General features: G+C 39.9%; 1 protein-coding gene across 1 annotated transcript; it reads left to right on the top strand.

The window, feature by feature from the left end:
• Window positions 1-128: 128 nt before the first annotated feature.
• LOC134532679 (cGMP-dependent protein kinase, isozyme 1-like) lies at window positions 129-27,688 on the top strand. The gene is made up of 16 exons (XM_063369377.1): window positions 129-192; window positions 673-760; window positions 1,153-1,262; window positions 2,649-2,761; window positions 4,774-4,916; window positions 6,493-6,630; window positions 7,973-8,130; window positions 9,187-9,289; window positions 9,548-9,686; window positions 14,577-14,671; window positions 16,494-16,713; window positions 19,373-19,604; window positions 20,587-20,750; window positions 22,954-23,139; window positions 24,577-24,643; window positions 26,948-27,688. Exons 3-16 carry the CDS (start codon window positions 1,158-1,160, stop codon window positions 27,041-27,043), a joined length of 1,959 nt encoding a protein of 652 aa, XP_063225447.1. The 5' UTR covers window positions 129-192; window positions 673-760; window positions 1,153-1,157; the 3' UTR covers window positions 27,044-27,688.
• Window positions 27,689-27,933: the final 245 nt, after the last annotated feature.

Raw genomic sequence — 27,933 nt, 5'->3', positions numbered from 1 at the left:
GTTTGGTGATACGCGTCTAGCTATATGCTAAGTAATTCACATTTATAATTATTTCGCATAAACTGATACAGGTTTTTATTGCTAAAAAAAATTAAACATCGTGGTCAACTTCAAGCAGTCAAAAGTTACAATGACTTGTGTTTAGTACGTGTAGATTCCGAGATACCGCAATGAAAAGCGGTGCAGCAAATGGTAAGTAATTATGTAAATAGAAGCAGTTTAGTGTTGTTTCGAAGCTAGAGCAGCAACTTTCAGAATTACAACGTTGCTCGAACGACGGGTAATTCTTGTGAAAGACTAAGTTTGTGCGTTTGCTTCCGTATAGAAAACATCATTACTATTACCTGCAAGTTGCGGAAAGCAATTCAAATTTTTATTCATGAAAAAAATAAATTTGTGATTTTATTATAGTGCCATATCGTTTAACCCCAGAGAACATATTGTTTTACTGTTAGTCCACGTTAATGTTATTTTAGAAATCTGGCGGAATGATTTAAAATCAGCTGAAAGTACATCAGCAGAGCCTCCAAAAACGTAATTTAAACGCGAACATACTGAACTATTGACTGCGTTTCCAAACCTACAGCCTGTCTAGCAACCTATAGCCATATCGTCATCTCGATTGAATGTAATCATTTGGAATGAAATTAATTCAAATTGACTCTCTTACAGGTTTTCAACTGCTGCAAACTCACCATTACACGCATATGTAGCTGTTTTAAAAGAGACTGACACTTCAGTTGTACGACAAATGTGACATGTGAGTGTTTACTATGTGTTGTAAGTGATATAAGAATATCATAATAGCTATAAAATAGTTTTACAAAATTATAACCTAAGTGTTATCTGCCGTTAAGAAACACAATCATTGTTTTATGAAACAACATTTCTCGGCTAACTTTTATAATGCTACTGATAAAATAACTGAAACCATTTGAATGCATTTTTCCAATTTCCTTTAGAACCAAACCATTAATTCATACATTTGTGACTACAAAGAGTTTGTCATTTGAATGACAGATTTTAAGTGAAGCATAATTAATAAACAAACGTCATTGAAATTCCCTATATTATTAGAAGATTAATGTTTATACAAAACTAAACTTAATAAACAACATACAATAGATCATATATGTTTATGTCTGTCCTTAGGTATCATGAAGTGCATTTGTCTATCACCACTATTTTCCAAAACTGGAAAGCTAATTTTCTCAAAAAAAGGAACAATAAACTCTTCTGTTTGTGAAGATGGTTCCTTTAAGGTAAGAAGTGATCTGCACATTTAAAACTAATTTTATATGTACCATTAAGTTGTTAGTATTTAGTGCTAGGTTTTATGTCTTTGGGTCGTAAATCTGAGTAGTTCGCTAGGTTTTACATTCTTTGTAATGACTGTTGATCCACTTGTAATGAAGGAACTAAACCATCTCAGCCATTTTTAGTGCGATCGATACGCTGACAATTTTCTTTTGATTGTTCAGTTATTTACTCTAAACAGGAGTTGATCTTTAAAAAAAAGTGTGTGCTTGGAGTCCTCGCGTGGCAGAAGTGAAACTGCTTTCCTGTTACATTATTAGGTACCGTATAGGAAACATATTTCTCTTTGGCTGAGGTCGCGGGTAAAAAAAAAAAAATTTGGTTGTCCGTAAAGTCGGTTTACGGACGATAGTTTAACGTGACAACGTCATAACAAAACATTGATGAAATTATTGCAAACTTTTATGAATAAAATTGAATATTTTTTATTAAATTATCATTATTTTGTATGGATACAAAGAAGGAGTGAAATGAAATCTACAATTTAATTCATAAATTTACTTTTATTTGCACTCATTAATTGAAATATGTTTATTACTTTAACGAAGAGATTATTTTAACTATAACTTTTATACATGTTTGCTATTGAACTTCTTCCAATCCGTGTTATTCTTTTAAGGATGGGACGATGATAGGAAAAGTAGGAAACGAATGGGAGTGTTTCAAGTTTAATGTGCTTCGAAAAAGTCAAATCGGTGGTTGTTCCAATCGAGTGGAAGAGAGATAGATGCGGCGCAAGCGTACAATGAGCGTAACGGTACACATAATAACGGGACAATGTGCGTAACAGGACAATGTGCGTAACAGGACAATGTGCGTAACGGGACACTTTTTCGTGCGTGCAGTCGGCGTTCATCGATTTATTAGACGTTGTCAAGTCAAAAAAAAGTGTTCGCTTGGAGTCCACGCGTGACAGAAGTAAAACTTATTTCCTGTTATATTATTAGGTACCGTATAGGAAACATATTTCTCTTTGGCTGAGGTCGCAGGTATGTGAGCGCTAAATTATGTTATTGCGCAAGTATTCAAGTGTGCAAGTATACGTGTGGGCAAGAATGAAAGTGCGTAAATATGCTGCGTCATTTCTACCTCTACCCTGCCGCATACTCCTATACCGCTTCCCCCACCACGTAACTATTCCTCTCACGCGATCGGAATTTTCGTAAAGCTCGAAAATTGTAGCCCCCTCAGCAAAGAGGTTTTCACTTCAAAAATTTGTGCTGTGTTATGGAAACCTACTCGTGAAGCCGTAAGTTTAAAGTGATGGCACTTATTTCCTTAGTAAAAAATATTTACTGCTCTTTGACGACTGGCTACGACACTTGTTACAGCAAGGAGCATACAGGCAGAACGAAGAAACTCGCTCGCCTATCAGCAGAAGGCCTTACACGTATGGAGGGAAAACTTCGGAAGTTGTCGTGAACACACACCAGAAGGACAAAAGGTACACGCCCTCTGTCGCCGCTTCGTCCACCCACTCCCCGCTTTTATGTATGTATATATATATATATATATGTTTATATATATATATGTTTATATATATATATATGTGTGTGTTTATATATCTACACACAAATACATACATGTACGTTTAAATATATAAAACATAGATTCGCGTGACTAAGGATTACGGCTTATTTACTTGACTGACAATTTACAAAGTTTTTTTTATCCTTGCAGCCATGCGTCTTTGAAAATCTCGAATTACAGTTGTGGACAGGGACGGATCTAAGAGTTTGATGGAAAAAAAAAGGGGAGGGGGAAGCAGTCAGCACCGAACGACGTGTTATAAGGGGGTGCGGATATGCCGAAATATTTTTGTAGACTGCAAATACGTGTTAATTAAAATATGAGTAAAAAAAATAAAAATTATACTCTATATTCTAATATTTTGATTATTAATAATCTTGCTGTCAATGGAAATCTTTATTACTAACTTTAGTGATTTTTCGTGGCATGCTTGCATAAATTTTCGTGCATTACAATTAAAACTATGTATTCCTCTACCTTATGTTTTCCAGTTTAACTTTGAACACTATATTATTGCTATGACTACAGTAAGTGAAATAAATCTGGTAGTCCACCCTCTTGGTCCAGTGGCTAGCGTGTATGACTGGTGGACCTAGGGACCCGGGTTCGATCTCCGACCGGGAAGGGGGGGTTAGATGTCCCTTTCACCTTCATTCCGCGGGAGGCAACGCAGGCCACTGCGGAATCACCATACCCCGGCAAGCATAGCCATGTCATGGCTGTCACGTGTAAAGGGTAAAACGTCACATCATCAAAAGCTGGTAAGTTTAATAAAATGTAAATTTAAATTAACATGTAAGGTACATTGATGCAAAATATATTGTACATGGTATGTTTATTATTAGGTCTGGATGCTCCTGCAACACAATTTTAAACATAAAGAGTGTAAATTATTGAGGGTTCCTAACACACGTGTAAAAAAATTTTTAATGTGCTTTTACAAAAGGTTACTTTGGAAACCACTTGCCAGGGAATAGTTGTCCAGATTGATATTGTAACTTTGTTTAACACACTGATATTTTTGCATTTATTATTAAAGATTTTTTTCAAAATAATACTGAGTATTTATTACAAAAATTGGCTCATAATTACAAATTTTAATTGATGTTTCATAAAGCATATATTTTTAAACCACGGAAAATATAATTCAATATTATTTAATAGTTGGACTTTCATTTATTTTTAATATGCGCAGTTAACACTGGAAAGCTATTCAGGATACGATTTAATTATAACTTTTAAGTATTGGAGGTACTGGAACAACACAAAGCATAAATTCCCGGGTAAGAACCCGAACCCAGTATTACTGCAAAACCTTCTTTGTAGTGATACAGTTTTCATGTAAATATACAAATTTACAAATATCTGTAATTTTATAAAAATATTCTGTTCGATTTACAAAAAAAAAAATCAATGTACTGACGTTATGTTTACATTTTTTACATTACCACATAAGAGTAGGTATCACCAATATCGACACTGGCGTTCCTATAGGCAGTGTTGTAGGTGAGATATAAATGTTGGTGCGCATAGTGCTTGGCCATCTAACGTGAACACCTGGACTCGATTTCGGGAAATGCATCTCGTCCACAAAATCACGTAATTCCACTAGGGACAGCTAGCAACACAGGATAAGTATATCCATATGTTCAATTTAGTAGCACTAGAATGCGCTTTATGTATACTTATGATGTGGTTACCTTTGTAAACATAACTTGTGTTGCAAAATGGTTCGTAACAAACATGGAAATTTGAAATTTTTATTTTTGCAAAGCAGCAGTCAAATACACCTTTGTTTTCATGTAATTTACTGTGAATCCGTAATACATAGTGAATATACAGCCACAAGAACATGTAGTCAAATATCAGATGACAAAAATGTGTATTTGAAGTTTTTTTTATTCTAAGACGTTTTGTTACTCCTAGGTCAGAAGATTTAATCCGAGACACCATCAAAAGAAACAACATCCTCAAGAACCTCGAATCACTGGAGATTAACATTATAGTTGGAGCAATGTACAGCAAAAAGTATGACAAGAATACATTCATCATAAATGAAGGAGAAATAGGTGTTTATTTTTCTGTCACTTATTAAAAGGCCGATTTCGCCAACTTCAGTTATACCTCTTTGTGAAAATTAACCGAGTATAACAATTGACTATAAATATTTATGTTCAATGCTAGAACTGAAATTTTCTTTTCCTGACTGCAGGCTGCTCAACTTAAAGGTTTAACTGGAGGTGGTAAAATAGGCCATACAAGCGAAATACCACTCACTAAGACAAAATCAGTTCTTTGGAGCCGTAAGACCGATAAACTTTAAATTTGGCAAGTATATTCCTGATGTTTTATGAGCCTCCACTAAGAACTGATTTTTTCGACAGTACATTTTCGAGAGTGTGAAGGGCTGTGAATTAGGGCATTTTTAGAATTCGCATCAGTTTTATTATTTATGTAACGAGCAATGCGAAAGTGTTCTGCCTGTATACTTCCGTTATGAAGTTATGGTATGTCAATTATATGTAAATATTATATATATTCATATACATACATCTTGGAGGTATAACAGACTATGTCACAAGAATACTGTTTAAAAGAGCAGTTTAAAGAATTTTAAATAATACCTCACTTACTCAATTATTTTCTACCCAAAATATGTTAATTTTTGACATATCTTATATCTTAACGTATTCCTACAGAAAGGACGTCAAACGGTGGTCAAGTTTATGGTTAAAAGTGCATTTTGCCCAAAAGTGGACATAATGTTTTATGCCTCCGAGGTACGGAATATACACTCATGTTAGGCTTAATGAATTGTCGAAAACGAAATCATTAGAGAAGGTGTTGCTTGAAACTGGGAGATTCTGTCGTCCATTTCGAGCGTAAGCGTGTGGTGGAAAACCCTAATCTTTCCTTTACTTCATAGAATGATCCAAGTATCTTACTTTTCCTGTTCGCGAGAATAAGAGTTTCCTCGTGATGCTATCTCGGGTCATCCCACGTCCATGTTCCGAGATAATTTCTACGGCCTATTTTGCACATCATAGCGCTATCTCAATCCGCCTCCCGTGTTATCGTTTCAGAGACAATGCGAAGAATTCTAAGCAGAAAGGCGTATCGATTTCGTTAGAGTTATCTTATCTTACTTTGCAAATCACTAGAGACACGCAAAATTAAATGAGTAATTTCATTGTCGTTTTGTAGAAGCCATCATGGAAAAGTATCAAAATATGATCCTCCATAAGTGTCAGAATAAGGTTTTTTTTTGGAACAAAATAAAAAAAACTAGAAACAACCACAGGTTTGACTACTTTGACCACATTTCACATGTGTACCACTGAATGCAATGTTATTCAAATACTTTTTTCTGTACTGCAGAGACATGAAACATGGGCGCCCAAATTGTTCATTGCATGCAAAATAGTAATAATTTAATCATAAGTTCGATTTCATGCACAAATTATCTTCCATCTGAATTTGGACCGAAGCTCTATGGTTTAATAATGTGATGACTCGTGATTTTCATTTATTTTCGTTTTTTGTGCTGTGCCCAAGGTATAAATATCATTAAGATAAAAAAAATTGTTTGAAATGTTAGTCGAACTACACTTTTTTTTTTCTATGATCATCAATGATGTGTTTCAGGGAACTACATGTACGTATCTGGAGAAGGCGAGTTCGAGGTACTAAAACAGGGAAAGTTTGTTAGGTCCTTCGGTCCCGGACTTGTGTTCGGCGAGTTCGCCATCATTTACGACAAACCTCGAAACGCGTCAATCCGAGGTGAGAAGCATGGCATACAACCGGCTCATAATTATGACCTTCTTGAGTTCCAGTATGAAGAACAGTAAATAAATACATATTTTCAATTTTAGTTATTTTTTGACTTGTATTGTGCACAAAGCTTACATTGTTGAATTGATCACTTATTAATGGAATGGCCAAGAAGTTATTTTAAAATCTGAATATTTTAAGTTTTAGTTTGCAAAGAAAATATCATATCTTTTTAGCTCAAAATTTGTGTAGCAGTCACTCCTCCTTTAACCCGTGACCCAGTTGCAAGTCAAACAACTCCGATGCCATCACAAGGTCAGTTATGTCTCTTTGTTACTCAGAGGAGTAGAATCCTACCGTAAGACGTCCATTTATTTCATTTTTGATTAAAAATATATTGACCATAGGCATTCACAAGATACATCCGAGGCTTCCGCTTGTTGAAATGCAAGTTTCGCTAAGATGGACCCTGTACCCATGATACATATCTGAACTCGTTGCATATGGATTGTATGCAATTTTGTGTTCAAGCTTTGTTTGCTGCAATGCCTATTTCCAGCGAGGCTACCCAAATGCACAAACGGAAGTGCTCGGTGCTTGCAGTTTCAAAATTAGTTATTATGCAATGAGAACACAAACGTGGCTCCTGAAAAGGGGAGGGTGGTAGGGAGTAATATCAGCTCCAGAGCCCAATTTATATTAATTTATTTTTACTTTGTATGATATATTTATGTTGACCGTTACAACTAGCATAGACAAATTACATCCCCACCCTTTGCCACCTTACCATTCGACCGCTAGCGCATGGGTCGTTACCACAACGCCGAAATACCATAACGCCGAATGTCAAAATTGACCACACGCCGACAGCTAGAAAACTGCTGTGTACCACAACGCCGAAATAACTGAATGAATTTGTGTGTGTTTCTTAAATGTACCTTAACGCCGAAATACCACAATCAAACCTAACCTTACCTAACCTAGCATAATATAACCTAACCTAACTTAACCTAGCCTATCGTAGCCTAGCCTAATCTAACCTAGCCTAACCTAACCTAGCCTAATCTAATCTAGCCTAATCTAACCTATCCTAACCTAACCTAGTCTAACCTAACCTAACCTAACCTTTGTGGCAGTCCTGCAATGACATTTTTTGGCGTTAGTGTATTTCGACGTTGTGGTAGTTCGGCGTTGTGGTACACAGCAGTTTTCTAGCTGTCGGCGTTGTGGTAAATTTGGCATTTCGGCGTTGTGGTATTTCGGCGTTGTGGTGCGTCCCCCTAGCGCATAAGTTGGAGTGGCGTCGCCGCTCTGCCGGTCCTCCCAACACGGCCCCGGCCTGTGTCCGCAGCGAGCACGGACGCGCTGGCGTGGGTGCTGGACAGCCGGGTGTACAAGCAGATCATGAGGCAGCGCAGCAGCAACAAGGTGGCGTACCTGCGCGGCGTGGCCCTGCTCGAGCGCCTCAGCGACCAGTCCCTCGCCGAGATGGCGGACCTGCTGTCGGTGGTGAGCGTCTTGGGCGCCTCGGCCACCGCCATCTTGTCACGCCCGAAACGTTGCATGAAATGGCGCTCGACCACGTCTGATGGTGATGATACATATCTGTAATCGTTGCATATGGATTGTATGCAAATTGTGTTCAAGCTTTGTTTGATACAATGCCTACTTCCAGCGAGGCTACCCAAATGCACAAACGAAGTGCTCGGTCGTCAAACACAATATGATCCATTGAAATACTATAGTGTTAAACTGTTTCTGTGCAGCCAATGTTTTGGGCCGTCCAACCATGAGCTGAAGGAAAAAAGGCCTTCACCCGTTTACCAGGCGATCATGGAGACGTGTCCATCCCCTGGTCTCCCCAACAATGTAGATGGGATACTTTAAGTAAAGAGATGAATTTTTAAAAATATTTTTCTCGAATATAATTACACTTAAATATCGTCTCCCTCGAAACAACTTCCTCGGGAAGCCACGCAGCGCTGGAGACAGTTCTTCCAATACTCATAGCAGCGGTGGAACTGGGATACTGGACTAGTCTTCAGCTGGTCGGTTAGAGCTGTTTGAATGTTTCCGAATGTTCCAAAATGGCATTCCTTGAGGTGATTTTTCAATCTCGGGAAGAGGAAAAAGACACAAGGACTCAAGTCAGGCGAATAAGGAGGCTGAGGAGTCACAGGAATGTTTTCACTGAACAAAAAAAAATGTCGAAGTCTGAAGCAAAACCTGATAGCACACCGTTGTTCGAAATTGATGACACTCAATTTAAGAACGCACTAAAAATAAACTGTTTCACGAAAAAAAAAAAAAAAAAAATTACAAGCAGAAAGTTTTTTTTTGTAAGTAGTTGTTATTCTTTTAAAATTTTGGTCAAGATGAAGAATGTTAGAGATGAAATGAAGGTACATTCGGAAAGACGTTGGTAAATATCTAGATCTAGTCCCAGGTCAAGATTTTACATCACAGTGTAGTACACGGCAGTGTTTAAAAACATAGGTACTGCTTATATTCATATGAATTTTAGAGAACGTATTTACAATGCTCTTTGCATGCCTTTTGTTTCAGAAGTACTACGATGCTGGTGATCGCATTGTGGAAGAAGGCACACAAGGCGATGCATTCTACATAATAAGTGGTGGCAGTGTGAGGGTAACTAAAAGAAACCCAGGTATGAACAAAATACAATCAAATAATTTACTTGCTATTAGGCTACCTTAATAGTGTGAATTTTCGCTGGTTTGTTTGCCTGATAATAGCTTATACATTACTTCTCCTAATAAATTAATGTAGTTATGTCAGCAATATATTACGAAAACTACTATCTAGCGGACGGGCCCATAACTAGGTCTCGGTCTCGGTAATCAGAGTTTCTCCCCCGTGGCCACAGCCGGCCGCTGACCTGTGGCTGTGGCTGTGTTCGAGCCAGGCTCGTCGGCAGAGCTGGAGGTGGGCGTGCTGGAGGCGGGCAGCTACTTCGGCGAGCTGGCGCTGCTGGGCCACGAGCGGCGGCAGGCGACCGTCACGGCTCTGCCCCCGGGGGTGGAGTGCCTCGTGCTGGCGAGGGAGTGAGTGCCGCCCCCGGCGCCACGCCCTTTACAAACCCTTCAACCTTTCAATACATATACTGTATAGAAGTCGCGAGTGGATAGGATCTACTCTACGTTTTTCAGGAGCGCATGATGAGCAGCTTGGGAACTTCACCTGCTGCAGGCATTGAATATATATAACTTATAGAAGTCGCGAGGGGATAGGATTTATTATTCCAATTTTCGGATCCAAAACTGTGGTAGTTGTTAGCTCCGCCGCTAGACAGCTCTTCTTTCCACAAGAGGGTACTCGTAGTTACCAGCTTCCACGCTAGAGCGCTGTAGCATCGCTTTTTTCAAGGTCATGCGCGTAATTCTCTGTCTCACTCTATCGAGAGGCGGTGCCGTTTGTTGAAATCCGAGCGCTTAGATACGGGCGGGCGCAACTGAATTGGAGGAGTACGGCCACCGAAAAAAAAAGTGCGGTTAAAAGATGCCAACATCAAAATTTAAGTTTTAATTATAAGAAAACTACAGAAATTTCTTAAACGTAATAACGTAAAAAAAAAAAAAATACTGACATTCGTAGTTCAGAATTTATAAAATGTGTTAACGGAGTGGCGCATTGAGTAAAATGGCAAAACACAATTTGGAATAATGCTTGACAACGTTGAATGATTTTGGTAGCTATGAAACAACTATGGCTGCGATGACTGTTCAAACGCGTGCACGTAATGTTATTAGTAACTGAAACTAATGGTATGATGTCATACTTTGTGGCTATGCAGTTTATAATTTTTTTAACATAAGATGAAGCATTTTTACATAATGTTTTGGTTGTTTCGTAATTCAAAATAAATAATCTTAAACGTTATATGGTGAATATTCCCAGTAACGAATGACCACTAAAAAAATCAATTTTGCCAACATTGATATGAAAAGTTAACGATTTACTATGTTAAGTTGCTTATAAATAACGCACATTTCCCGGATCTCCAAAGAAAATAAGAGTTTTTGTTATAGCATTGAGTTGCCACTCTTTATATTCCTTGCTTTGAGGTTAGATACACAAGTTATGCTCGTAAAAACGATGCGCAAGTATTTTGAATACAAATATATTTTCTTTTAATAACCGAAAGGTAAATATTATTTCCATGAAATATAATACAATTATTTAAACACAGACAACATATAAGAGCTATTTTTTGTTTATTATTCGATCTGGCGTGATAAATATTATATTTTAAAAACAGTTTGTGGATTTTTAATAAAAAATAAATATTTATTTATTACATCAATTTAAGTTGTTCAAAAAATTCACTTTAGTATGAATTCAACCGAATTCATGTTATTCAGGGCAGAAAATTAGAAACTACCATTAAAGATTATCTACATTGCTGTTTTGTGTAAATCTGTGCACGGACTTAGTAAGTGATATATTTATAATTCCTCATTTTAGCAACCCATTTTAACACAAGAGAAAAAGGATTTTATACTAAAAATTATTATGTTAAACCATTAATTAGCAGGAAACATGTATGAATAATCTATTTAAATTTGCATTTGAACAGTGAATATTATTTTGCAATAATAAATATATTTTATCATCGTATATTACGGATGAAAAGTTTGTATTTCCATCTAATCAGAAGAATTATGACACAGTTAATTAAATTGCTTTACAAGTTTTTATTCACATGAAAATCATTAAAAATTGGTTGGGAAGTTATATAAATATACAAAAACAAATCATTATACATACAATTTTATTATCTTAGTGGATTTAAATTAATGGTGTCCCAGTGACTACTGCGAAGAAAAAAATCTTGCGAAAGGTTTCCTCGTAATTGAAATTCGTCAAAAAAAATCTATCTCTCATTTTTGGTGACATTTCTGACAAGTGGTACGATGAAATTTTAGACTGGCAAATGAATGTTGTGAAGCAATAAACAAAATATCACATTCGTGAACTACAAATGTATAGTTGTTTTTATTTTATAGTAAAAGTATATCTAATAACCCGTGGCTTTGCTCACGTAATTTCCGGGTATTGCTGATACTCTACCATTTTAAGAAAAGTATGTATTAAATTCCAAAGATTTTTGAAGAATTATACCCAAAGAACTGTCAAGTATAGAAAATATTTAATAAATAAAAATATTTTTACGACTTATTTTTAAATGTTTTAGCGTAAGCCTATTTTAACTTTTATTTAAAATTAAGTACCTACCTTATTTTCTATCTCCCGGTTTAGTGAATTTGAGAATATATTTTTCCTTGATGAAATCTTAACTCTTTTCCATCTGACGAAGAAGCCAATTAAAATATAAACTAAGACTCGCGCACTTATTGTATGTTAAGACTGCCATCGTTTTAAATTACGGTAATTTTTTTAGTTATAGTCATGCTTAGGATAATAACACAATATGCCTTATTACGCATACATTTCAGTATTCATGAAACCAATGCATTTTTATTTGAAATGTAGAGCAGTTACCAAATTTCTTATCTCGCATATTGATTTTTTTGTATGGCTAGTATTACTTAAACTAAATTTTGGAATTTTCACTGATGTACCTACTCTTTTCCCTTTTCTATGTGATTTAGAAAATATAGCAATATACGTAACCAATTAAACCAAAATCATCCTGAATTTTTATTACCGAAAAAAGTTAAATACAAAAAATTTTAATATGCGTATTTTATTATTGAATACTGATTTAGTGGGTTCCATTTTTTTTTTAAATAATATTTACCCCTTTTACTACTTAATAGATAACGTTGAATAAGAGAAGGTTGTTTAAGGTATGTTGATTTTCCTTGCCAATATCTAAAAGTAAATTTGTACAAACGCGAAATATAGTTTAAATAAGTATTTTACTTTTAAAATAAAACCATATTTTGAACGGAACACTGACTATTTGACCAGTACAAAGTTTTATTAGCTAATTTTCACTTCACTCGGGTACAGAATCCCATCATTCAGTGATTTCCATGGCTAGCTTCTTTTGGGATTTCATCATTCGCAAACGACGGTAAAGGAAGCTCGTAACGCCCTGTATCGTCTTAGTTGTTATTTACACGTTAGAGCGCAGCACTGTCGCCCGCTGTCATTCCCCGCACCCCCCACCCATCATTCACTGCAGCTCAAGGTCTTTCAACGTGAGGGGGAAGGGGTGTTTGAAGAGTTCGACACTTGTCCGCTGGGGACCACCACAAGTCGATGCCCTAGAGATGGTGGCGATTGCGGCGGTGAATTAACCAACCACCTCAAACCGTATTAGAAATTTTAACCTGGGCTGGCGACTTCTATACAGTATATATATTCAAAGGTTCAACATTTCTGTCAACTGTCTGATTACCAGTCTCCTCAACCTCTCGACCTAGCCGTGCGTTCGCCAGTAACATGCCGCGATTGGAAATGGCGAATCTATTTCCCGGTTCTCGGAACCCGTGTTAGGCACTGGTAACAGTGTCTGGCATGTAAAAGACCCCATCCTTCTCCTAACCAGGACCACGCCCTAACGGGATTACATGCCTGGGGGAGTATCGATGATTATTTTGAGGTGTGAACCTAATGTACACATGTCTGATTACCAATAGCATTAAAGATCCATTGCACTTGTCTGCAACAAGTTTCAACTAATACTTTCACAATGATGTTCGCAGGCTTTCACGGCCATTGCCTGAAGTACATAGCTTGGCTTCTGGGTTGTAGCCGTGTCCTTGGCAAATAATTCACCGACGTTTCGGTCGACATTGCAGTCGTCATCATCAGGGAGCAGTTACCTACTGTAGTAGTAGTAGTGGTATGTAACTGCTCCCCGATGATGGCGACTGCAATTTCGACCGAAACGTCGGTGAATTATTTGCCAAGGACACGGCTACAACCCAGAAGCCAAACTACTTTAATGGTTTCATCTTTAACGTGTATTTTTTGGACAGCTAAAACGGGTGTTTTAACGTACGTTTTTAGGTATGAAAAATTTTAAACCCAGTATTGCAAAAAAGCTATATGTATAGTAAATACGAAAACATGCGCGACTTTTACATTCTTTATATTACACACAGTGAATGTGTAAATATTTGTGGGTGAACAGCAAATGCAAGGGAGGTATCGTGTAAAATTTTCAGTTTTATACCTTTAATAATTTTAATGGTCACGGTTGAGAATCATCGTCACCAGGTAGCGCTTGGGCCAAGAATTGTTCTAGGACCTCGTGGTGATTAGGTGCTGCCAACTCTGATATTTTTTAACTTAAGCTTAAACTAAGGGTATTTTTTTTTTAGAAGTACGGATTAAGAAAGACTCTGAACATCAGGCTGAAGCCTATGCACTTAGTCATGCTGAGACTTAGCCAGGAATAGAATGGGAGGCATGCATTGTGCATCGGGATTGGCCAGTCATGACGGTAAATAGTGCCATGACCAATTCCGGCCTAACAACTAGCTATGTGAACCCAGATAAAGCCTTCATAGGCTCGGGGAACTCATTCACAGTCCGATAATGGCTAGAAAGTTGTTCCAGGTTTTGTAAATATTTCTTATGTCTTAAATTCAAATATTGTCTTAATTTTATTCGGTATATTTTTAATTGGATAATTAGAATGATTCTGAACGCCAAGTATAAGCACAGTTCGATGATTTTTCGAGTGAAATGAGGTAGGAAGACTAACTACGTCCTTTAAAAACCGAATTAATTATAAATAGTATATTTATTTCAATAAATGAAACAGACCTAAGATTAAACATAAATTTAGAAGTGCTGCTGTTAAATTGAGACTTGCTATAAACACAAACTTAGTGAATTATCATTCAATTTGGCCAAAACAATTATTAATATTACAATTAGAGGTTCTCAATTATCCTTTCTTGGCAGTCTAAAATACTCTTTTTCCTCCAAATTGGTCTTTGCTGTTTTTTTTCCAGGCCTTTCCAGAGACTACTGGGAGGAATCGAAGGCCTGAAGAGTAAGACGTACCCCACGGTAGATCCCCTGCCAGAAACTCCTCGAGAAGCAGCAGGTAAAAAAAACTTTTTTTCTTCTTAAAATTAAACTTTATTTCTTTTGTGAGTGTAAATATACAACAATGTTTTCAAAATAGGCAGATTTTTTTCATTATGGAGAAATCCCAGAGTGCTATATTCCGCGGTGGCTACGTCACGTTCGGGAGAAACATGTAGGGTGCACAGTTTGTGAAGGAGGCTTCAGAGGGCTGCATCAAATATTGTAGAAGAACAATATCGAAAACTCAGGCCATTTAACATGGTGAGCGCTGGCGACACATGACTGCAGCGATCCTAGCGGCTTGTCCTGCAGCACGCCCGCGAAATTCAAATTTCCGTGTATTATAATGGGCGATTTCGGCACATTTTTTCTCTCGTCTTTTGAAAACTTGCTGTCATCGCGAAATGAATTTACCATCCTTGCATTTGTATTAAAACAGTGTTTCATAACCAGAACACGTTTTTTACAATCTACAAAGATTTATTGACTTCTACAATATTTGACTACATACTGTAATTTTTATTTGTGAATGAAACATAAATATTCGTATAAATTATACATGTTTGTATATTTGTACATTTACAAGAAAGCTACTGTCTCACTACAAAATTCTGTTTGCAGTAATGCCAGAGACTTAAATACTTTGTGTTGTACAGTACCTTTAATAGTTAAAGTTCTTTGTAAACCATTCCCTGAATAACTTTCCAGGATGATACAACAAAATTAAATCAAGTTGTTGAATATTCGATTATATTTTCCATGATGAAAAAAAATTATGCTTGAATGAAACATAATCTAAAATATATAATTTCATAAGAAATACTCAGTATTATCTCGAAAAAAAAATTATACGTGTAAAAAATAAACATAGCCATGTACTGTACAAAGTTAAAATATCTCTATTGCAGTATCAAAAAAACTATTTCTTGGCAAATAGTTTTCAAAAGGATATTTTGTAAAAGTACAGAATCTTTTTTTATTTCCTGTAAACACGGCACAAACGTTACAGACACATATGTGTAAGTTGTGTAAGGCAGCAGGAACGTTAGAATGTTCCATTAATGTCCCACTTCAGTGCTTGGTCACATGGCGAGTGTTAGTGTCAGTGTCTAAGTCCTCTCCAGAGGGGAAGCCTTCTTTTCACAGACGAGAGAGAGAAAACGCCCGATCGTGCATCTTCGGAGGTTTTTTTTTTTTGGTTCATTGTAGATAAATATGGCGGTGTTGATAAAAGGATACCAATGGTCAATTATGTTAGGTTAGCTACATTATAAATACTTTAAAACATTTGTGGACGGTTGATTTGGTTAGGATAGCTACATTAAAGATACGGAAAAAAAGCATGAACTTCGGGGAACTTCGGGTTTTGGCTATCTCGTCTGCGTTAAGAACCAGGGCCGGGCCGGCGCGTCCATACAGGCGAACCAGGCAACCGCCTAGGGCGCCAAGTAGCTGGGGGCGGCGCAGCACGACACATAACAGCTGAAATAATATGTTTAACGATTATTGAAACTAGATGAAAATGGATTTTTGTAACAGTTTGGAATGTTAATATTGATATAAGTAATTATTTTAAGTCCACGGTGACCTGTTTATGATTTGTAATAAGTAAAAAAAAAAAAAAAAAAACACAAGCCTGCTTACATTTGATTGTTGACAAAATCTTAGGCTTACGTGATGTATTTTGAGGCAAGGAAAATTTTTTTGGGGTGTCCGGCGGTGGTTGGGAGGGGGGGGGGGGGTGGCATTAAGATTTTTCGCCTAGGGCGCCAATTTACCTTGCACCGGCCCTGTTAAGAAGGCTTCCCTCTCCTGGTCTGCCCGGTGGCTGCCCGCAGAGGGCCGCGCCCAAGTGCGGCTGCAGAACCTGCGGCGAGTGGGCGTGCTGGGGGGCGGAGCCTTCGGGCGCGTGGACCTGGTGCAGGACCGCGCCAGCCGCTCCACGTACGCGCTCAAGCGCCTCAGCAAGCACCTGGTGGTGAGCCAGCGCCTGCAGACCTTCGTCTACAACGAGAAGCACGTGATGCTCGCGTGCGCCAGCTGTCCCTTCGTGCCCAGGTGAAAGGCTCCGGCTCCAACACCGGTCAAAATTCAAATTGTCTTCTGTGCACGAGGCCATCATTTGCTTATGGAAGCTAGAATGAATGACTCGTCATCGACACTGACCTCATTACAATACTAAAACATTGCAACTTTCTTTAACGCGCCTAGTTTGTACTTTAACTCCCCAGGTGGCAGGGCACATGCGTCACGGTCTCCCAATAGCCGTGGAGAAACGTGACGCCATTTCATCGTGATTCAGAGGATGTAGGGGACGAATCTATACTGAGAGGCCGAGACATCCCATCCCAGCATCAGCACCAACTCCCATTCTCGGTACCCAATCAACTAACCAGAAGTTATGGCTAGGTAAAATTCCACACAAATATATCATTCTCAGTCTAGGACCCCTCAAACATCCAGATTACCCGTGATCCGGTAGAGGACATATTCACCGTCTACTAGCCGTCTAGGCTAGTGCCGGAGCTGTTTCGACCTGCCACCTTTGGGATCAGGGATCCCTCAAACCGTTCTCTCAGAGGGAGTGCCACTGCCATTGCGAGTCCTGGGAGAGGTCCTTATCTACGGGAGAAGATGTCTGTCGCTGGAGGTGTCGAAGCTGTTTCTAGCCCGAGGGAGAACTCATCAGGACCACGGAATGTGTGCAACGACGCGAATATATAGCATCTCAGCGCCAAGGCAAATCACCACCTTCTCGCGGTGCCAGGGTTGTTTACCATCGTGAGCTCTGCCAGGGAGTCCTCACCCCTCGACACCCTCAGTTGTTGTGGAAGAGGTGTCTGATGAAGCGGAAAGGTGCGCTCTGCATGCAACGGCAGATGGTCAGGAAACCTTGCCTACTACCGGGCCCTCTGTCCGTTGGGTCCCAAAGGTCTCTGGAAACCCTCAAAGCGTAATTGTAATATATAGACTGGGCGCTGCTTCTGCTATGCAGAAGGGCCAAGACCGAGCGGAGTATCTGGGGGGCTGGTCCTGCAGCTCTCCAGTTCCCGCGGTTACCCTCTGCGGTCTGTGTCGATGCAGCTACCGTGCTAGTGTGCCACATTTAGGTAATTTTATGGAAATTTTATGGCAATTAGGTAATTTTAGGTAATTATATATTTCAATTTTTCATGGTGTTTATTTAGTTTTTTTTTTTAATTTTCATGTTTGTGAATTTCAATTTAATTTTTTTCAAACCTTTCCACCTGAAAGTTGCTTTCTTCATTAGGGCACCCTCGCTAGTCGTTGGTTGACTTGTTTCCTATTTTGCCCGTACGCATCAGTCCACCTTCTTGCCAAAATATTGCAGACTCAGTTGGCACTCCTCCCGCGTCAAATCTTTCCCAGAGCTCACCTTATTTACTCAATTCCGCGGTGTTCCTGCCTAGCCACGAGTATGCTTCCTCTCGAGTTATCAAATTTTTGAAGTGAAACTTCTTTGCTGAGAGGGCTACAGTTTTCGAGCGTTACGAAAATTCCGATCGCATGACGGGAATAGTTAGGTACGTATATATGTGTGTATATATTATATACATATAGGTTTCTGCTGCTACACGTGAGTCCGCCATGTTGACGACTTCGGTTCGGCAGTAGCTATGACGGGTTATCCCCCCTGTGGGCCTGTGGTGTTCTCAAATACTAACGTCAAGCCACAGGCAGGAGTTCGTCACAGTTCGTCAGTTTCCAAGCTCCTGTGCGCGAGGCTACAATCACTGGACACATTAATGAACTAGTCGGACCGCAAGCACTGTAATTAATGGGCAAAGCTTCGCAACAGGGGAGCTTGCAAAATGACGCTCTGGTTGTAGAAAGTGCCCGTTCTTTGTCGTTAGTGTTAGAGGATACCACGACACGACAACACTCACGCCTGCCGCCTATTCGCAGTGTGCAGTTCAGAATCGAGCCCCAGGATTCCAACATGGAGTCCAGGCATTTGAGACCTAACAGCCTGAAGGCTCAGTAAGTCAAACCCCCCAGAGAGGTTTCAGTTGCACCCGCTGTTTCCCGCAGATTCATCCCATCCTTCATCTCTGGCGTCCCTTCAGACAAGTGAGGATGACTGAGGCTGGAGTGCACCAGGCAGCGCCCTCTTTGGAAAACGCTATTGGTGAAGAGAAGCTATAAGCTTTCCTCAGAGTCATTGGTGTCTGCCTCGGATACTAGAGCTCGCAACAGCTGCGACACGTCAAACGGCTTTCATCTTCTCCCAAGAGAGAGGAGCCCACTCCCGGGTGGAAGATGGGTAAAGCGGCGAGTTGAAGTGGAGGATAAAACGAGAGCACATGGAGAAAATCCACCGGCTCACAGCAACCTCCGCAACGTTTTATTACTTGCAAAAAAATCCAGGTTTCACTCCCGGAATCGAGCCCGGATCACGATGTTGGGAGGCGACTGATGTAACCGCCAAGACTGGACATTCCCTTCTTATAACCTTCTTATAACCTCATCCTCCTCTTACCCGTCAATTAAATGATTAGATACAATGCCCATGGGACATAACACACATCTTGCTCTACACTATTTATTGGCTAGAGGCGATATTTCACGTTATCCCACGGCGAAAGAACACATTTATGACATCCTGTCTCCCTGAAGTAAAAATAAAAACGTTTTGACTTTCTCTGTTCACCTTACTATGTCGTAACATTATTCCATTTACTTCATTTTTTTTTAGGTTGTACGAAACTTATAAAGACAGCAAGTACATTTACTTCCTCATGGAACCTTGCTTGGGCGGTGACGTCATCACCCTGCTGCAAGAGCGTCGCAGGTTTGAAGACCACGTGGCCAGGTTTATAACTGGCTGCGTCGTGGAGGCAATCGACTTCCTTCACAACAAAGGCATAGTCTATCGAGACTTGAAGCCGGAGAACTTGCTGCTCGACTCACGTGGATACATTAAGATGGTTTGTTGGTTACTACCACGAAGGTGTAACTTACACTCATTAAATGTGTGTTTATTAGGCGGCACTATACCTCATAGTTCAAGTCATTCTGTCGAACGCCCGTCGTCTTAATGTGCATAATTTTACTGAAATTCTAATTTTAGTTTTAAAAAATAAGTTAGAATCCCCGTTTTACCGTACAAACAATTTTCAAGTACGAAATATAATTCAGTGAACTTATTTTCTAGGTGCATGCTAAAATACAGCAATAATATCAAATTACGGAAGTAAGAAACTTTTGGAGTAGTACATATGTAAATGGGCATCCGGGGACAGGGTTCAAGGTGTGGTGTGTGGATCGACCCCGGCGGCCATCTGGGATTCGCCATCTTGGAACATTCCACCATTTTGAATTCCGCCATTTTGTTTTCTCAAACTATCTACCATTTGAGAATCGAATGCCCCACTCCTTAATGTTGCAATTTCCATTACGGTCGCCATCTTGAAAACCTTTATTTATTATCCGATTTTAATGAAAAAAATAAAATTTATAAAATTAATCATTAATAAAATTTTAATAAATAATCTTTAAAAAACCATTTTACATATCGTTATGGCCACCATCTTGAAAATCCGTAATTTTAATGCTATAAATTTGGAAAAAAATTCAAAAATTTATACAAAAATTAATTAATCAAATTTCAATAAAAAATATTATAAAAACGCACTTACATCATGGAGTCCTCAGTTTAAACCCAGTGAGGAAAAAAATATAAAAAAAATGGCGACCGATCCTTCCTCTACGATAGCCACTGGCAGACTGACCTCCCACCACCAGTACCAAGGTATATCGTCAGCTAGTATAACATCATGTCCGCCATCTTGAAAATCCGTAATTTTAATGCTAAAAATTCATAAATGTTTTTACATATTCCAAAAAAGGTTAATTAATTTAATTTTAATAAAAAATCTTTAAAAAACACAGTTGTGCTTTCCCCCTCAGGCTGACTTCGGGTTCGCCAAGCGCATAGGGACGAGCGGCAAGACGTGGACCATGGTCGGGACGACGGAGTACTTCGCGCCAGAGATTGTCCTCAACAAAGGCCACAACAGAGCTGTGGACTACTGGACCTTGGGAATACTCATATTCGAACTGCTCGATGGAAGGTGAGGACGGCAGTTATACTGCTTCTAACTGTAGTTGTTGTTCTCTACAACGAGCCATGTTATATTTGTCACTATATTTGCGTAAATTGGCTCACAAGAGCGACTACATATTTTGATCACATGTGAAATCACAAAACATTGTGGTTTGGTACAAACAAGATGTACAGAAATGTCAATGAGTAACAAGAACTGATTTGGTGAAAGTTTTTCTATGTTTAAATTTTATTTTGTTTGGCTATTGTTTTAGTAAATATTATATATATTTAATATGGGTCTTCTTTCTATTTGCATTTGCTTTAAATTCTCTTCTTGGGTTTTTGATAATTATAGTGCGTGAATTATAGATTTTACGCACTGTATTGCAATTCGTAATCGCCTCGAAGTTATTCTAATTGCAAAGATTTTATTGAGGATGTTGCACAAGCTGTCAAACAAAGTCAGTGGAAGTAGTCCATAAAATTTCTCAAACTAAGCAGCAACAATTCGATTTCACAATGTCACACGAAAAATTTAAAGCCATTTAAGGAAGGAACAAAATATTATGTTTATACAGAGTGAGTCTGAATTAACCGACAAACTTTGGCTGCATGTTCGTCATGTAAATATAAGTTGAAAACATTTATATATATATATATATATTTCATATATGTATATATATATACGAAATATTTTTAATTTGCGTGTATATCACCACTTAACAATCAGTGCCCCTGATTTTAGGCAGCCGCTTCAAATGAAGTTTTGTGATTGTTGCGTATCTACCAGGCGTCAAAGATTTTTTTTTTCCTTTTAAATCTTAAATGAAAAAAAAGGATCAAATAATTTTTTTTTAAACCCCCGACTGAAAGTTAGTAAGTAAAGAAATATAAAAATAAGAATCATTTTAAAAAAGATTTTATTTTCTCGCGAAATCTGTCATATAAACAACTATTTATGACTTTTATTAGCACTTTCCACGTTATGTACCTATTTGTTTATCGTAGATATAGACACAGCAATAATACCAAAAATTGGTACTACAATATTTACCTATCTATTAACATAATGACAAACCCAAGAAAATCCGCCGGAGCTGTCATTCTCTACCCCGAAATGAACTAACATTTTGCAGTTTTATGAGTTTGTGACTAATTGAAATTGCGTTGGGTACGTAAATAAATGTAGTTTTTAATTTATATAAATTGCTGCACCTCTACGAGACACGTAATAGCTTTTCTATACTGCTACATTTTAATTGAAATTGGAACAGAGATGGAAATGGCAGTGTAATGCCAGTTTTCTTGTGTACTTTAAAACTTTTGATTACTTTCAGCCATGACTATTTTAGTTTACCAGCTACATATATTCCAGGGTAGTTTCACTATCGCGAGGATTTCATTTGGCACTCCGATACGTTATGGTATGTGCCCCAACGTTTACGAAAGTGACCACATACGTGGTTGTTGCCACGTTGGGTCCGCCATCTTTGTGTCACATTTCCCGTTCATCATTTTTCGCGAAGTGGCTCCTACCAAACGCCGCACAACGAGAACCGAGATGTCAAACACAGGATTGAAGTAGCTTGGCTCCTGGGTCGTAGCCGCGTCCTTGGCGACACGGCTTCTGTCGACACTGCAGTCGCCGTCATCAGGGTAGCAGTTACCTACTGCCACCTGATGACGGCGACTGCAATGCCGACCGAATGTCGCCGTCATCAGGGTAGCAGTTACCTACTGCCACCTGATGACGGCGACTGCAATGCCGACCGAATGTCGCCGTCATCAGGGTAGCAGTTACCTACTGCCACCTGATGACGGCGACTGCAATGCCGACCGAATGTCGCCGTCATCAGGGTAGCAGTTACCTACTGCCACCTGATGACGGCGACTGCAATGCCGACCGAATGTCGCCGTCATCAGGGTAGCAGTTACCTACTGCCACCTGATGACGGCGACTGCAATGCCGACCGAATGTCGCCGTCATCAGGGTAGCAGTTACCTACTGCCACCTGATGACGGCGACTGCAATGCCGACCGAATGTCGCCGTCATCAGGGTAGCAGTTACCTACTGCCACCTGATGACGGCGACTGCAGTGTCGACAGAAGCGTCGGTAAGTTACTCGCCGAGGACGCGGCTACGACCCAGGAGCCAAGCCACTCCGGACAATGGCCGCGGGAGCCTGCAGCCACTGCGAGGGCAGGCACGTGCGTGCGGTGACCGCAGGACCCCGTTCGCGGCGCCCGACCCCATGGACGTGTGCAGCCGGATCCTGACGGGCATCGACGCCGTGGGCTTCCCGGCGCACGTGTCTCCCCGCGCCAGGTCGCTGGTGCGCCAGCTGTGCAGACGGGTGCCCGCCGAGCGACTGGGCTACCAGGGCCGCGGCGTCGCGGACATCCGGCAGCACGGGTGAGCCGACCACACACACGCGCGCCCGTCGTAGTAGCACATCACATGTCTACTCATTTAGACTGTAGACCTCCACCGGGCCGCGGGTTCGCTGGGCGGTTTGAGGAGTCCCAGCGTGAGGCGGGAGATCGGGGCAGGCGCCAGGAGTGATGACAACTCCGGAGGGCTAAGGGAGCATCATCCAACTTTCTGGTCAGCCGAGTGGGGTAGGGGGGCCGATGGTGGTACACATGCTGGGATGGGTAGCCTTCTGCCCCTGTGTATAGCCGAAGCTCTAACGCCCTTTCCTGATTGCGTATGCGGCGTGATCCGCATCCACGCCCGTGGGGCCCCCAGGGCGGTAGGGCCGTTAGGCTAAGAGCGCTGGGTCAGAAAAGAAAAAAAGGGGAGGGGGGAAACCCCCTTGACTGGAATAATAATAATAATAATAATGTTTAGCTCAGTTGAGCCCCCACCCCCTCCCCCACCATCCCGGGCACACACATGGTGTGCAGAGTTCTAGAAAGAACCACGCCACCAGAGTGCTGTCTGTTTACGAAAAACATTTAAGGATACTCTAAGGGCAGATGAGTATAGTTCTGTTTCCGTATTTCATTTTTTTTTTAATTGATTGCAAGTTCGTCCTCCCCCCCCCCCACCCTAATTGTAAAATTGTTTTCACATCGCACGGAAGGAGGTCTATGGCCCGCCTTCTTGAATGTTTCCCCACATTTTTGGCTATAATTATAATTTTTAAATATTTATTATCCCAATGTTTTGGCCCGTAAAGTCGTAAATCATATTACACCAGACCTTCTGTACCTTGCTGCGACCACACATTTACTAACAGGTTCTCTAGTTTGTAAACGCAGCAAGGGAACAACTTACTATTTCACGCGGGCGACTTCATCTATCATGATAATCACACTGGTTCACGAGTGTTGACTTCAACAAGTAGCCACAGCTGACTGCTGTGCCACGTCGAGCCAAAATGTTTGACGCGGAAGCTTTTTTCAAGGGGGGGAGGAGGTCAAAATATGTGAAATTGCCAGATGGTGAGGCGTAATCCCCCTTAAGAAGACGGGAAATACCATATTGCAATGTACTACGAATAACCTAGGTACCAACTCGGTGCTCATAATGTCTAGTCACGTCGGGGTGTTGGGGTCGAACCCGCGACCCTTGACGCGTGAGGTAGCTTGGCTTCTGGGTTGTATCCGTGTCCTTGGCGAATAATTCACCGACGTTTCGGTCGACATTGCAGTAGCCATCATCAGGGAGCAGTTACCTACTCACTTATTCGCCAAGGACACGGCTAAAACTAAGAAGCCAAGCTACTTCTGACAATGGCCGTGAAAGCTGCGAACATTATCCTCGTCACGTGAGCTTGACGAGTTAGCGATCTTCAACACCGAAGATTCTGCGTGAAAAAAAAAACGTGTTTGGGTGTGATTTCAGCTGGTTCCAGGCACTGAGGTGGGACGCCTTGAGACGCAAGGACATCACTTCGCCCATCGTGCGACGAGTGAGTACACGTTTACTGCCGCTCCACTGTACTTGTACTGACGCACACGGTATGCTCAGTAGTTGAAACTCGCTACTTGCTACGTTTATACTGACCATGCAAGCATACATGACAAAGATCGCAGGCTTTCGCGGCCATTGTCTGGAGTTGCTTGGACTTGTAGCCACGTCTAAGGCGAAGATATCAACGACGTTTCGGTTGAATTTGCAGTCGCCATCTTCAGGGAGTGGTTACCTACTGAGTTTATTGCAAGTTATCCTGTCTCTTAAAACTCTCGCCTGATGCAGCTGTGGGACAGTCAGAGCCTTCCTGTCTTCTGTTCGGCCTGTTGGTTTGGCCAATAGGAGCTGGGCCTTCTGTGATTTGCCGGATATGCTGGCCAATCAGTGGCCTCTTCTCTTCTGGTTAACAAGGCCGTTTGGCGAATCAGAAGGCCATCTATCTTTTGTTTAAATGATGTAGAGCTAGGTTTTGGGGATTCATGACTGAAAAAAACCAACAGGCCGAACAAAAGAAGGAAGGCTCTGATTGGCCTACAGCTGCAGCCAATCAGGAAACACTCCCCTCTCAGGCGAGAGTACTTATTAAGCTCCTTTTCTAACCTCGGGTTGATCGGGCGCGATAAATTCATTGCATACGAGCTACAGGTTTCCTCCGGTGCATCACTGGTTTACTGTAGCCATCCCCACTTCGCTACTTCCCTCGGGCTGCCTGGGCGCTGATCGCTTGGCCCTCCAGCCTTGCAGTTTGTGCATAGATGCACTCGGGTCACCTGACCATATTTTAAGATATTACTAAAAGCGTATAGTCCTTCCACCTGGCACGTATTAATAACCTCCCTTGAAATCATTCCCAGTTTAATTAGCAAGGACCACAAACACTTAAACTGTGTGGAACTGACTTCAGCGTGGAGGGACTGTATTCTCAAAATAAAAGTGCAATAACCGCAGTATATTACTGCTACTCTAGTGATGGAAACTGCAACGTCAACCGAAACGTCGGGGATATCTTTGCCTTCGACGCGGCTACAAACCAGAAGCCGGGAAACTCCAATCATACATGTCAGGAAAAAAAGTTTTTTTAGTAACTAAATGAGCAAAATAAAGATGTTGCAGATTCTAAATTAATTAATTTAAGGATATAATTAAATGGTAAATGTTTTGATAGGTTTCCAAGTGACGATGAACAAATACTCTGTTGAAATATTGGTTTTTTATATGTCACTGAATACCTAGTATTTTTTTTATTACACTGTGTGTTTAAAAATATTTAAATTACGCCAAGTAACTCATTATCTGTTTGGAGTTTGTGAATTTTTTTTTCTTCATAAACACCATTTTCTTACCTTGGTGGCTAATGATGTAAGAAACTCTGCAAGTACATTCACCAGAATGTTTTATTCAGACAGCCAAAAAAAAAAAAAAAAAAAAAACTAACCTTACATATGCTCACATCCGAAGCGGGACTCGAACCCATCACCCAGAGCTAGAAGACAGACGTACCGATCACTAAATATCACCTAGGCTGAAGTGAAAGTAGAATAAGTGGCGAAATACATAAAGGACTTCAATACGTTGTTAGACATTATCTGTGCGCAGGTGGAAAATAATATGTTGTAAAGATGTTTTTACCGTTAGAAGAATAATAGATACCTATTATTATTTTATTTTTCAGTATTTAATTTCACTATACATTAAAAATCACCAACTACATTATACTTATTAACACACTGGCTTCGGTGGTAAAAGGGGTCATCGTTAATTACTTCTAGCTATCGAGTCGTGGGTTCGAGTTCCCCTCGAGTACGAATGTTTTTAGAATTAATTAGTCCGTAATCCACCACAAAGTCTCCCAACTCAAAAAAAAAAACCTATCACAGAACTTAGGTGTTTGCTTTAAGGGGAGGGATAGAAATCGAAAGACACTCTTTTGGTTTTGAACAGTTTTTTTTAACTATAAATATTTAAAAAAATCCTTCATTAAGACAGAGATCACAAATTATGAGATTATCATATACCATGAAGTAATGTCTATATACAGTATTAATACAGTTGTAGTCAATAAAAAATGAATTCAGTACCAAACGTCAGTGACTTTACAGGGAAAACTATTTGTCAGCAGTCAGCCACGATTGAATTCAGGCATCCATTAAATTATATACCTACTATGCTTGAAAAAAAAATTTGAAAATCAATTGATATAACATTTTTATGGTTGAATAACTGTTTAAACCAATATGTCGTCCTTGGTTCATACATCTCCTCAGTAATAAGGAAAGTTATTCGTTTTCTTTTGGGCTTCCAGGTAAAGAGCAACACGGACATGAAATACTTTCAAGCGTACGACCCGAACGAAGAGGCGGCGCTAGACGAAACCTCCGGATGGGACGAAGACTTCTAGCATCCTCGACTTCCACTCGTCGCGAGTTGTGACACTACGAGAGGAACTTCGTTCTTGCCGCAGAACAGCGAGTTCGCGACCTGCACCGAGCCTTCGAAACCTTCCCCACGCACATTTGATGCAAAAAGCGGCTCCGAAATTTGCAGGTCGATCGCCAGGGAGATTGAAAACATTTATACCTTTGCATTTATTTTGTTTGGATTGGGTCGTGTGCATTTCGACATTCCCCTCTACGACTGCAGGCCAGTCAACTACCAAATGCCAGTAGAGTAAACCAATCACATTGACACAATCTTAAGAAGGGTAGGTTCTGATGCAGTAAGAAATCAGTCAATAGAAAAGCATGTTATGGGGACAGTATACACACGAGTGTGAATTTCCTGTTCTCTATTAACTACTGAACTTTTAAAACTCTAATTAAACTATTTTTGTAATAAAAAATTATTAAAATGTTTTACTCTTCGCACCGACTATAGTCATATCAGCCAAAACACCTCACCGTCCTCAAGAAGTTCAAAATTTGCCCCGCAACCATATACATGTACATCCATACAAAATGCATCTTCTGAAATTTTACATCTCGATTACGAATGTGTGACAATTTTTATGTATGATATATTCTGTGCAGCTTTAAAAATAAAAAAAAAGGTCTGGAAAATGTTTATTCTCTTACTCTGACATTCTCTGGACAAACTTTCCCAAAACTACGGAACGTTGTCAGCTTTTAGGTGGATTTCGAAGAAAGGCCACCTATTGTAGCCGTTACCATGGTGCATCTTCCGAAACATGTTTATATAGTTTATTTTTGTTTTTTTAGTTTCACGGCCTGTAAACCTCAAAACCATAGTCATCTCAAATTTATATATACACATATATCACATTTTGACGGA

The sequence above is a fragment of the Bacillus rossius genome, chromosome 6 (genome assembly GCF_032445375.1).
Source record: "Bacillus rossius redtenbacheri isolate Brsri chromosome 6, Brsri_v3, whole genome shotgun sequence".
Lineage (NCBI taxonomy): Eukaryota > Metazoa > Arthropoda > Insecta > Phasmatodea > Bacillidae > Bacillus > Bacillus rossius.
Note: the sequence above shows the minus strand (reverse complement) of the source record. Positions and strands in the feature narration are given on the sequence as shown.

Coding starts and splice junctions, on each gene's coding strand:
- LOC134532679 (XM_063369377.1), top strand. CDS start 1,158: ATGAAGTGCATTTGTCTATCACCACTATTTTCCAAAACTGGAAAGCTA. Junction 6,631..7,972: donor TCGAAACGCGTCAATCCGAG/GTGAGAAGCATG, acceptor CTGTGTCCGCAG/CGAGCACGGACGCGCTGGCG. Junction 9,687..14,576: donor TGCCTCGTGCTGGCGAGGGA/GTGAGTGCCGCC, acceptor TTTTTTTTCCAG/GCCTTTCCAGAGACTACTGG.